The 13,702-nt window shown below is 37.0% G+C and overlaps 1 protein-coding gene across 5 annotated transcripts in view; it reads left to right on the top strand.

Annotated features, from left to right (window-relative positions):
- Positions 1 to 13,702, top strand: part of SLIT2 (slit guidance ligand 2) — a 375,759-nt gene that overhangs the window by 324,642 nt on the left and 37,415 nt on the right. For all 5 annotated transcript variants that reach the window (XM_047857138.1, XM_047857140.1, XM_047857137.1 and 2 more), the window contains one exon: positions 1,413 to 1,552. In XM_047857138.1, coding sequence (XP_047713094.1) covers positions 1,413 to 1,552 — 140 coding nt within the window. The remainder of the gene's footprint in view (positions 1 to 1,412; positions 1,553 to 13,702) is intronic.

Below are 13,702 nucleotides of genomic sequence, written 5' to 3'. Positions count from 1 at the left end.
CTGGAACAGAAAATTAATGATTCATTTCCAGGCCACAAAATGAGTAGACAAACATGCTGTGAACATTTTTAATCTGGAGTTATTTAATCATACAGTACAATTACTTCAGATGTACTTCATGAATTATGAAATAGAGTTCTTATAATGACAGTAATAATTTCACATAAGAATGTTAATCTACTACATAGCTTGTTAGAAATATCACTTTTTACAGTAAGTATTCTTCATTTCTGCATTCTCTTATGAAATGGTCTCTTTTTTCAGTAAGACTTTACTCAAGGATTATCCTGATACCTATTGAAAATAAATGTACAATATTTTATGTCATGGAAAAATATTGTATTTGTTGAGACTTAAAGAGAACATTTACATTTTATAATGACAAGGAAGATGTAATTTTATTTTCAGATTTTTTTTTTTTCTTTTTTGCTTTGAGATATGGAAGACATTACTGCTAGGATAGAAAGTGTTGTAATTTTTTTTCTTTATTTTATTTAATGTCTATTTACCTTTGAGAGAGAGAAAGAGAGAGAGCGTGAGCGGGGCAGGGGCAGAGAGAGAGGGAGACACAAAATTCAAAGCAGCCTCTAGGCTCTGAGCTGCCAGCACAGAGCCCTACATGGGGCTCTAACTCATGGACCTCAAGCTCATGACCTGAGCTGAGTGGGACACTTAACCAAGTAAGCCACCCAGGCGCCGGAAAGTGGTGTAATTTTTAAAGTCAGAACCGGGGCTTCTGGGTGGCTTAGTGTGTTAAGTATCTGACTTCGGCTCAGGTCATGATCTCATGGTTCGTAGGTTTGAGCCCCGCATCGCGCTCATTGCTGACAGCTCAGAGTCTGGAGCCTGCTTAAGGTTCTGTGCTCACTGTCTCTCTGCCCCTCCCCTGCTCATGCTCTCTCCCCCTCTCTCTCTCTCAAAACTAAATAAACATTTAGTTTATTGAAAAAATTTAATGTCAGACCCAGTTGCTCCTCATTAATGAGCAGAGAAGCATGAATCATTTTATTAGAGCACAACTTGAGATCAATGTATCTAGGGCTGTAAACCTTGCTTGTGTTTTAGACCTGCAAATACATTGGATATATTGACTTATAGGACTATGGGGCTATTTGCCATCTTGCAGCCGGCAAAGCTTCTCTGTTTTCAAATTGTTTCTGATTTGGGGGATACTACTTTAAACTCATGCCTACTACATGTCTTTTAAAAGTACTTTGAAGTTTAATTTCTTAACAGATAAAATGTCTGTAATGGATGAGCATGTTTAGCTTTTTTCAGTATTTAGACTATATAGTTCTAAAATGCAGCAAAGACGTGCTTTTTTGTTGTTTTATTTTCGTTGTTTTTTTGTTTGTTTGTTTGTTTTTGGTTTTTGTTTTTTTTTTTTTGGTCTTTTCTCCCCTGGTGTTCAGGTGTATTTGTGCTGATGGATTTGAAGGAGAAAATTGTGAAGTCAATGTTGATGACTGTGAAGATAACGATTGTGAAAATAACTCTACATGCGTTGATGGAATTAACAACTACACGTGCCTTTGCCCACCTGAGTACACAGGTAAGGAGAAGCGAAAATGCTGTGCCATCAGTGGTGTACCTGTTTGAAAGCATCAGTGGCCCTGTGTCGTATGCGTATAGTAAGCATTGTATTATTCCATAACCGGTAGGTGTTTTGAAAATTAGATGTAATGTGAATAACAGACAAAAATGGTTTGGATCAACCAAATAAAAGATGCAGCAAGTTCAAACCACAGACATCTACATAAAGTCATGCTACCCAGCAAAAGTTACCATTCTGAAGCTTTTATTCCCACACTGTAAAGCATTTTCACGTAAAGCACCTCTCCTGTGCAAACCAACCCACCAATACATATGGAAAAGAGGCCACTTTTTCACAGTCAAAACACAATTAAGCATTTGAGATTACTTGTGTCCCTAGGTGTGTCTTCACTAGTGAGTGTTTTCCTCTAGTAACTCCTGTCCTTCAAAATAAAACAGAATCAGGAAGATATTGAGCACATTGGATAATCTCATGATTATCGCCTTTTTCCTGACGTTTCGTATCTTAAGGTGATAAATTTCATAACTCTGTCTGAACTGATAAACTTCCCTGCACAAACCAATTTGCTATAAAGGCAACGTCAAGTTTCGGCTAACCCTGTTATGTCAATATATCTGTTTTGATGGATTTTTGTGGCTATGAATAAGAAGTGAAATAGTTGCTATCTCGTTTCCTTAATAAACCACTTAGTTTTAAAGTTGATGGAGAAAAGAGAATGTTTCACATTCGATTTACAAGAAAAGATGGGGAAGTAGATTCTGTGACTCTGTTCAAAGTTACCATTTTCATTTTGATGGGTATTGTTCATTAACTATGTATTTCCATATGATTCAATACATAGTTAAGAATATCAGAGGATAAGCTAACTGGGTAGATGACTGAGGTTAACATCTCTAAACATGAAAAGATGAGAGCACATCTGTATGATTCACTTTCCCAGAGACTTGTCAGGGTAGCATTGAAATGTAAGCTTTATGGAATACTCAAACTTTGCATTTCAATAAGTACTTTTCCTGATGGGAAAATGCTAGATAAAATACAAGCATTCTATTTTGACATCCCAGATTTGTTTGAGTGCCTTTGAACCTGCCTTTTCCATATTTGTTTGTTTTGGGTTTTTTTTCACACCAGTGAAGCATCTGATGTCATATAGTGTAATATACTAAGTTTCCAGTAGGAATTTGAACATGTTGTATCATAGTTGTTCTATTACATATATGCAGCCTTGGACCCCTTAGTGACTAGTTTGAATTCTTTGATATTTCACATTAATAAAGGATAGCAAATATATTCAACAGGTACCCATTCTAAAATGGTTGGGAAGTGTAGGTGCTACATAGCTTTCACATTCACACTAATATTACTTGTGTCACACCTCAGAGAGTTGCCAATGGCCTGCATGTACAGACAGATCCTGGGGCCCTTGGAGCTACCCTGAGAATTTGTTTGAGTTTTCTTGGCTGAGCTAACTTAGACTTGAACAAGAAGCCCGATGTTTGCACTAAAATCTGTTACCTAGTACCTTCTTAGGAGAGAGAAGTTCTGTTTTCCTCTCATTGTTCTAATCATTATCTTAAGGGCTTAATTTTGGAAGCCTCTTGAAACTAACCTCCACTTGACCAGGCTAAACTGGACCTAAGCATTTCAAGCACATTTGGATTAGCCAGTGTGCTCCTGAGCACAGAGACCAAGAATTTATCTATATGCCCTGATGAAAACCGAGGCTTGAAAGCACTTTGTATTCAGGTTCTTAGACGCCTTTTTTATGATAATTTACAGAAGGTGGCAAACTCTTCTCAGTTGGTTTGGAGAGGGGTCCACCGGCTTTGGCTTTAGATTTGCTGTATCTTATTTCTTACCCATTTCCTTTGAGTCTTCACCTTACCTTCTCTCCCAAGCTTCCTTCCTGTACCTTCTCCTCTTGATCACGTTTTCTCCATCCTAAGTGATCCAGTTCACTGCAACTTCCTCTAGAAGTGTTATGAAGCCTCATTTTCCCCGTGTCAGATCTCTTTTTATGAAACACATCAAAAAACCCCAAAGTTTAGCAAAACCACTTTTTAGCCAAAATGTGACATCTATAAAGGCCATCATGTGGGAACCTGCCATGAGTATCTGTCCAGAATCACGGTTCTCAACAAGAACTGAGACTCTTAGATGTTTTTAGTCATAGCTATTGCAAATACTGGTTTGCCTTAATTTGGGCAAAGAATTAACAAAAATACTGAACTCAGTAGAAAGCTCACAGTGTACAAAACATAGAGATATTACCACTGTCACTGGGCTGGGTCTTGGGGACAACAAGGAGTTTGACAGTTGGCATTAGAGCAGATATCTAAACTGGGCACATACTCACCCATTAGCTGTAGTATTTTGGTCCACATGTGAAATGAGCTCATTTACAAAATATCAAGCAACCATCTGCAGATTTTGAAACGAGTGGCACATAAGTGGCCTTTAATTATAGGAAGTATAAATTGGACTCTAGAGTTTCATATCACACTTCATCCAAGCCTGCAGTTAGGGAGGATTTTTTTTTAATAATGTGGCTATATTGTTTCAGATTTAAGTTTGGAATCTGATTAATGAGTATGAGACCTGGGAAGAGAAACCGTGCTGTGCTCAGGGAATATAATCATGTTGTCATTGTTTAAAAATCACTCAAGTCAGAAGTTGCTTTTCTGTTTGGAGATGTTTTACTCTGTACCCCCAGAGGCAAACAATGAGAAAGTGAACCGGTTAGTAGGAACAAATAAAACTTCATGGGAAAAGGTTGTAAATTATTATGGTGAAAGGTTTTACCTTTGGCACCTGTATCAAGACTCAGAAATGGACGTCACGTTGCTAACGGAGGAAATTCAAAGACCCGAAAGCAGTCTGACAGAGAACTTACTATGTGATAGGTAGGCTGTACTATAGAATGAACTGCCATTGGGAAATTAAATTTATTTAAGCCCTTGTGACCAAAACACCACAGTAAATAGTGATTGATTTATTAGAGGAGAAAACTCTCCGTTCTTCCCTGCTGCAGGGATTGACAACATAATTTTTAAGGGTCAATATTGTTCTTTATTATCTAATCTTTGCAATACTTTCCCCACCTGGGTTACCAAAACTATTCTTTTCTACCTAACTCAAGCCATCCTCTGCCCTTCTAGTTGCATAATATGACTGTTGCTTGCTAGTATTTTTCAGAGGATTAGTTTTTGGAAATTTTAATTCACTGTGATTTTAAATTAAATGTTAAGGATTTTAAATTTAAATGCTAAGGATTCAGGAAGTAGGACTCTGGAATAATTAAATAATTTAAAAATTCAGTCTGGGATGTTAATTTCAGCTTGCAAAATTGTTTTTGTTTTTAATCATTATTATATCCTTCCTAAAAAGAGTGCATATCTTGGAGGTATATTTTTATGGAATTCCTCAAGTTATAAATTAGAAAGTATATTAGCTCAAAACCTAGAAAAATGAAAATTGTGTATATAGCATCCCTGCAAAGCTGAAAAACTTGACACTTATTCTCAAGCTCTGGTATGAACTTAGTTGTTTGAATCGAAAAATATGTTTTCGCATGTTTCCTAAGAGTCAGAACCTTGGGTCAGCTATGTCAAGACTATGCTTCCTAACACTATTCTCATGGGACCATATACAAAGATGACACAAAGTTGGTCTCAGTCTAAACCATGGTATTACTTAATGGAATGACATCAGTTCAGGAAATGAAAGTTTCCATACAAATTGGGCATGTAAGGACTTAGAAAGTATTTTGTGGAAAATATTCAGACCATTTTAGCTTTTCCATTTTGTGCCATTATTTCTTCATTTTCCAAACCTCCGATGCCCACACACAAACCATGAAGTGCACGTCTTAAAAAGTAAACCTGCTGGTTGTTAAATGAACTCGTTGACATGCAGACCTCTCGCTGCCTGGGATGGCATTTACCTTCTGCCTCCTTTACTCCATGTTTGTGCGTGTGGCCCTGCCGTAGGTAAGAAATCTGAGCCTTGCTTTAGTTTGCTCTCACCCTTGGCTTCTCTGTTAATGCCGCACATTGGCTTCGTGTGCTCTGCTGTTGTACTGCAATGTAAAAAGTCTTTTGTCTCTTCTGTCTTTGTCGCTGCCAGCTGCTAATCTGAATGAGGTGGAAAAAGGTTAGTTGCCTTTTAAGTCTACTATGATTTTCATTTTAGTTTCCCTTTTTTCTTTTAAAGCTACACAGATGTTATTGTGTGTACACGGTAAAAAGACTGTTGACAAAATCTGAAACCAGTATCTCAAATCAGTCATTCAGATCCTTGCCATACACATAGCTATGCCAAACACTGTAAAAAGGGCATCTGAAGTGCACTTTACCAATTTCCAGAAGGCTCTGAAATTCTCTGGGAAGAAGGGGTGGCTAAAAAGAAAGATGAATGTTTTCTACTTCCTACTTGTCTGTATGCTTTGACTCTTTAAAGATACCACAAACATGAATTACTTTTACAATGAAAAACATAGGTCATTCAGTACAGAAATAGGGTGTAGATATAAAAATTTTTTAATACTGGGAATTTTCCCATAACATTAAACTAACACCTTTAGTAATTTGAAACATGTAAAATACTGGAAGATGTTTGTATTTATTAAAACATTTTATGAAATAAATATTACAAAGCCCAAGAGGTTGATTTTGAGAGTCACATTGTCAAACACAGTATAAAATGTCATAACTACTAGGCAGTATTTTTAAAGCATAAAAAGACCTATATCTAATCATAGACATCAATATGGTCCAAATAGATCCCCCAAAACATCAGGGCCCAGGAAAGGAAATCCTAGAGTAATTAGGGTGATAGGCATTTCTGGAGAATTATCATGAAATCTTTGTGAAATTTTAGCTTAAAGATTCAGAATTATTACTAATAACATAGGATTTTTACTCATTCATCTGATTGGACGTTTTCAAGTGTCATGTGTAGGCACAGTGTCCTAAAAGCACAATATGTGCTTGTCTTGACATTTCTGATTATATGTGAAACATTTGCAGTAGGATGATAGGGCTAACATAGAATGCATTAAATAGCAGCTCTCTTTGTCTCTGCTTGCTAAGGACTCCATTGTTTTTTCTGTTGCATTTTTCAGGTGATATGCTGTGTTTGGTCACTTACTCTTACTACGTACAGAGTTAAGTTGAAAAACATGAAAAAAAAATGGCTTCATATTTTAGAATGTTAAAATATAGCCTGTGCAGTTCTCTGAAGATTAACGAATCCAATAACATCCTTGATCAGATGTCATCTTTTCTTTTTAAAAGTACTAAAGTAATTGGTGGTCTGGGGCAGGGATGTTTAATGTTTGCTTCTATCTCAGAGTAATAATAGCAATTGTTCTGTTATAGGAATATACCATAAATAGTTATATATACTCTCAGGAACAAGGTTGGCAGTGTGATAGTATTTTAAATCACCATGTGGTTTCCTATGTTGACTAAATTTCATGCTTATGTTTACAAAAGATGCCTTCTCTTTCCAAGAATCTCCTGCTGAGTGAATTTGCTTTGAAAAGCACTCAAACTTTGCTCTATTTTTTAACCCAACACTTCACAAGAAATTAAATTTCAACTTCTTTATAGCAGACAGCAACTTTCTTAAATAAAAAGAAGCTCCATAATTAGGTGACATATTGTTAATTGAAAAGAACGCTGTAGATGTGAACAATAAAAATTTAAGCTATAACTTGTATAAAAGATGAGAAAACACTTACCTGAGGATGCACACCTTATAAGTAGGGATCTGAATGCAAACCAATGTCTAACTGACCCCAAGGCATGCACTGGGATTTGGGGTGGGGAGGCTTCCACTGGAATCAATTCCTTAGTATCTGCTGCTATCTTCCAGGCCTGGAACCATTTCCCATCACTCAGTGGCTCTGCCTAATTGTTTGTGATAAACAAGCTTTTCTTCTGCTGTCTCTTCAGTTCTCTGTACATAAATATCTTTCATGTGCATTTGAAAAGAATAAAGCTGTAGCCACAAAATTCAAATGAAGGCAAACAATCTATTTTATCTACAAGTTAAAAAAAAAAAAAGTGCCTAATCAATGCCTGAAAACTATTTCCCCTGATTTTTAGGCTACCTCCTTCCATATAAGGCTGGTGGGGTACTGATGAATTTTTGTAGCTAAGGGGAAAAGTTCAGATTTCTTATCCTTATAGTTAATATTATCAACTCTGGGATCTCTGGCAGTCTTTTTTTTTTTTTTTTTTTTTTTTCTGGGAAACAAGGATTATGACATCTGTCCCACCTCACATCCATGCCTGAGAATAACATGGAAGAATGTATGGAACAACACCTTACAGTGTTAAATATCTATACTCCAGAAACCTCAGGGGCTGCCATTCCTAATGGCATTAAGAATCCTTAAGGGAATTTTGATAAAGAAATTCCTACCTAAAGTAGATTATATGCATAATATATTCTTACCATATTTTTCAGTACTATCTTTCTTTCTTTTTTTTTTTCAACTCTTTCTCTATATACATTACATGATTTGGTTAGTTTCTGCATTACAAAATTTACATGTTCTTTACATACCTCTATATTTTCTGATCTCCACAATTTGTGTATTACTTTATTTTTTATTTTTATTTATTTATTTTTTAATATAATTTATTGTTTGGGGGTAGACTCCTGTGATTCATCGCTTACATACAACACCCAGTGCTCATCCCAACAAGTGCCCTCCTCAATGTTTATAGCACTTCTTTCAACAATAGCCAAATTATGGAAAGAGCCCAAATGTCCATCAACTGATGAATGGATAAAGTACTATCTTCAAATTATTATTTTGTAATTCTGTTTTCCATGCACATTTCAAATGGAAAGACTTCAGAAATAAGTCTCTGGTTCTCTTTACCCACTTGACTTGAAGTATAAGGAAATAATGAATGCTGAAGAGCTCTTGGACTTGACTGGGTTTTTTTTCTTGTTTTTTTTTTAGGTTTTGTTATATTTTTTAAATTTTTATGATCCTTAATAATAGTGATTGCCTGTTAGTAATTCTGCCTCAAGATGTTTAAGGTCTTTGTTTCAAGATCAATATAGTTGCAATCACGCTTGCAGTCTGTTTTTTGTTTGTTGGGTGGTTTTTGGTCGTTTTTGTTTTGTTTTGTTTTTGTTTTTTGGTTCTCTTATTTCATCTTATTTTATTTTTAATTTTTTTCTTTCACTATTTTTTTTAATATAATTTATTGTCAGGTTGACTAACATACAGTGTGTACAACGTGCTCTTGGTTTGGGGCGTCAATTCCCGTTATTCTGCAGTCTGTTTTAATAGAGAGAATGCTCTGGCAGCCTAACAAGATTGTGTGGTTTGCTTTCATCTTCCTGCCTTTCAACACCAGGTCCTACTTGCTCTTTAGTTAGTAGGCAAGGCCCACTGAGCCCAAAACAACAGTTTAACTTAACCAAGCCTTATTCAATCTAATTTGGATTTATTTATCTTGAATATAAGTGTTAAATATTTCTAAGGTTTCAGTAGTTGTTGGGATTGGCCACATTATTTGACACCAGTGTTCTAAAGAGGAAGTACTGAAAAATACCTCCTTTTCTGTTTATTTTCAGGGGAGGTAAATTTTTCATTTTAAAAACTCAAAAGATGTTTAAAAATACCTTATGCTGGACACTGTGCTAAGCACCAAACGTGACTTTTTTAAATGCATAAAACATCTACTAGGCAAACTCTTTGGCTTTGATTCTGTACTTCAAGTTCAAATTGGGTCAGTTATTTCACCAGTACAAAGCCATCATCTCTCATATCCCAAGAAAGTGGACAGCATAATATGGTTCCTTTACTAGTTGATAAGTGAAGATAATCTTTTTCTGAATGAAGACTAATCAAACTTTCTGGCAAACAAAACATTATGGAGCAACCCCTTTCGTATTATTTAGAACAAAAGCGAGAACAGAAGATGATTTTCCTTGTTTGAAATATCTTATCCAAATGTATATTTTCCTGAGCCTTCCTACTTTGAAGTATGATTCACTTTATCTCATGATGTTACTTTGTGGCAATGTATCCCTTCTGCCCATGGTCCATTTTGCACACCTTTTGCACTCAGAGGACATTTATCAGTGACTATTGGATCTTCAAGAATTCACAACCCCTCAAGATCTTTTCATTATATTTCTGTACAAACCAGTGGATTTAATTAAGTTTAGAGAAGTGGGAATGATCTGAGTACCTTATTCATCATATTTTAGAGGTCAATGGACTTTCTAATTGATAGGACAGATTTCAGTATAGTGAGCACAAATAAGAAAGCATCATATTATTAAAAAGGATCCTCAGGAAGAGTTGGCTCTTTGAAAAAAATAAGAAGAAATAACAGCACACTCTTAGTGATGAATACAGTCAATTATTACCATCACCATTGATAAGGATACTAAATATTCAGATCAGAGACTGGGCATCTGTTCATGTTAATATGCTCTGGTGCCTGGGATTATAACCTTGAGCAGAAGGTGTAACAAAGAGAGCTGGACTGGTTCTGCAAAAGAGGAGAAAATAGAAATGTTTTTCCTGCAGGTGTAGTTCAATTAACAGGTCCTGGGATGACTCCCAGAATCCCATCAACTGTGTCCACCCTCTTCTCAGTTTATCCATCTCCTTGCTACACTGAAAGATCTGTAAGAGGAGAGAGAACGTGTTGGTTTTTTTTTAATAGGAATAAAGAACAAATGGGAAATATACAAAATTTTATAGGAATTGGATGGAATTTTAAAATTTTGGTAATGAGAAACATTCAGATCCTTTTATCTTCCCTTTCTCAAACAAGTCACTTAAGTACTGACACTCACACTCCTACCATTCCTGAGTTCATCCTGTCTGTTTCCAATTGGAACCGTCATTATTTGGCAGATGAGATTATACAGATACCAGAGAGTCCACCAGGCTGTGCATCCAGTCCCGCCTGCAAAAGCAATCCCTCAGGCTGGGATCTCAGAACACAAACCTGCTACTGATTTTCCTTATTCTCTGCTCTGCCTTAGGTTGTTCTTCATATCTCTGGGTCTCCTTCATTAATGTGTTTAAAGGTTTTTGTTGTTGTTGTTTGTTTGTTTGTTTTCCCTTGCGGCACTTGGGTGGCTCAGTTGGTTGAGCGTCAGACTTCGGCTCAGGTCATGATCTCACCGTTCGTGGGTTTGAGCCCCGCATCAGGCTCTGTGCTGACAGCTCAGAGCCTGGAGCCTGTTTCAGATTCTGTTTCTGCCTCTCCCTCTCTGCCCCTCCCCCGTTCTCACTCTGTCTCTGTGTGTCTCTCTCTTTCAAAAATAAACATTAAAAAAAATTAAAGGTTTTTTTTCCCTTGAAAAGCAATCAAATAAGTGCCGTCTTTCACATTTTTTGGCAGCCATCGAGCATCTAGTTTGTGCCAGGCAACTTGCAGGTTACTGTTTTGGATACCTTCCCTTGCTGCACCAGTTCAAATAGGATAAAATGATCACCAATCATTCAGGATTTTCCTGAGCCAAGCAAGAACTCGAAATGCAAATATTTGAACAATGATGCGCTTGACCCCCCAAAACTCTGTGTCCTGGGGATTCTATAAGGAATTCAACTAGATTTCCTCCCCTGTCACAAGTATATGTGACAGTGTCATAACAGATTAAGTTTAACACCAGAATTCTGGTTCAGTTATTCAGATTGCTGTCATAAATTCCTTTGCTATTATTGTCAATATTAATGATCCTTTTGCATTTAAAAAAAAAAAAACTCGTTTGGTAAGAATTTATAAATAGGAACAAGAACAGCCTGCAGTTGCAGCCCCAGAACCCTCCTCTCCCCCTTCATACACCCAGGATTCCCAGAACGGACTCTGAGATTGTTTTTTCTGTCTCAGAGAAAAAAGAAACTAAATCTGATTATGTTAGCAAAAAACTAGCAACGGTTAAGTGTTCCAGCAATGCTGTGTACCCATATCTAAAACTGTTTTTCTTGTAGACATCCTCAACCTGCATTTATAACCCATAATTTAACTTTTGAAAATAGAAATGAGATACTTAATAATTCAAATGTACTTTTTCCTATTGCTTTATTGGTATAAAACGGAAATGTTTTTTGAAGTTTATTTATTTATTTTGAGAGAGAGAGAGTGCGAGCAGGGGAAGGGTCGAGAGAGAGGGAGAATTTCAAGCAGGCTCCATGCTGCCAGCGCAGAGCCTGACCCTGGGCCCAAACCCACAAAACTGAGATCATGACTTGAGCTGAAATCAAGAGTCAGATGCTCAACCAACTGAGCCATCCAGGTGCCCCTAAAACAGATGAATAGTTTGGGGGCACCTGGGTGGCTCAGTTGGTTGCGTGTCTGACTTCCACTCAGGTAATAATCTCATAGTTCGTGAGTTCGAGCCCCGCGTCAGGCTCTGTGCTGGCAGCTAGGAACCTGGAGCCTGCTTCAGATTCTGTGTCCCCATTTCTCTGCCCCTTCCCTGCTCATGCTGTGTCTCTCTCTGTCTCTAAAAGATGAATAAACTTTAAAAAAACAATTTTTTTTAACAGATGAATATTTTAAGCAGAGTGAGTTGAAGTTGAAAAATTTCAGAAATCCTAATCCAGGGACCAAATAACCAACCTTGTTTCTGCTCAGTGGTCCTTGAGGTATGAACAAGCCTAGGTGACACCTGCTGCTGCCCAGATTTCTTGGCAGGCAGACGTCAACTAATTGTACCCCCTACCCCTCCCACCCCGATAACTCTTCAAAAATGTCTTCTTAGTTTACTTTACCAAGACGAAAAATCCCATCAGGGGTACTAATAAATTGGGGACTGTGTAGTAAAGTTTTTAATCCAGTTTCTAAGCCAGGATGCTGTCCATATTTTTTAAGTCATTTTTTTGAAAAATTATCTATTTTTGAGAGAGAATGCACAAGCAGGGAAGGGGGCAGAGAGGGAGGGAGAGAAACAATCGGGCTCTCCGCAGAGCCTGACATAGGGTTTGATCCCACCAACCAGAACCATGATATCATGACCTGAGCCAAAATCAAGAGTCAGATGTGTAACCAAATGAGCCACCCAGGTGCCCCCAGTATGCTGTCCATATTTTAGTCACTAAATGAAACCCAAGGAATACTGGAAAACTAGGAGTCTTTTTTTCTTCTGTAATTTTTCCAGATTGTAACTTCTCCAGAGTAAGGACTTTATCATGCATTATCATGCATGTCCTTGAATCATTTGGTGGGTCTATCTCAAAATATTTCTTCTCAACATTTTATTATGAAAATTATTAAACTAAAGCAGCTTTGTATTTTGGTAAAATAAGAAATTCTCACACCAGAGTACATGTAAACTAATCCAATTATTAGTGGTTGATTTCCTTTTACACTAGTCTTATTAGTTTCAGGAAACATTAATGTTAACTCCCACGAACTATATAGTATCTTCACTATTCATTGATTTGCCAAAGAATCACTATGGATAAAATTTTTCAACAATGTCATGAGTTAAACCAGTATTTTTTAAGAAAAGGCATGTTTAAGAAATTTGAACGTGTGGGGGAAATGTAAATTATGATTAGTGACAAGATTCAACACAGGCATCCTCCACTTATCATGAGCTTTGATGTCTTTGACATAATTTAATAAAAAAACATTATTTTTAAGTAATAATAATATAGATACTTGGTAGTTATTATTAGTTGTTGCTTTCATTCAAAGTTCAAGCCCATCTCCCAATTCGTTGTAAAGTTGATGAAATAAGACATTGGACTCACTTTTCTCCCTCTCCACAAACACAGTAGTTTGGGATTCCCTTGGCCCTTGTCACCTTTAATACCCTAAAAGGAGGAGAATCTTCATTATCATCTGGGTAGCCTTCCCTGTTAGCGAGACCCTAACTGATAACACCAGTTCCGCTTGGAGAGAGGCCCAAGGAACTGGTCCAAATTCACCCAGACACAGTGCTTTGCAGGGAGACTTCCAGCCCTGCAGCAAATGTGGAGCCCACCTACTCTGCTGTGCTCTGCTGGACCTTGACTCTTTTGCAGTGCAGAGGTCATGGTCATGGGTTACTCCCTCTCCTCGTGCATCACTTATTCCAGAACCTGTTAGAGTATCTCAGAGACCTAAAAGAAAATTTTAGGACAAGGAGAGGACAGCCACATGAAATGAA

Source organism: Prionailurus viverrinus, chromosome B1, assembly GCF_022837055.1.
Source record: "Prionailurus viverrinus isolate Anna chromosome B1, UM_Priviv_1.0, whole genome shotgun sequence".
Taxonomy (NCBI): Eukaryota; Metazoa; Chordata; class Mammalia; order Carnivora; family Felidae; genus Prionailurus; species Prionailurus viverrinus.
Note: the sequence above shows the minus strand (reverse complement) of the source record. Positions and strands in the feature narration are given on the sequence as shown.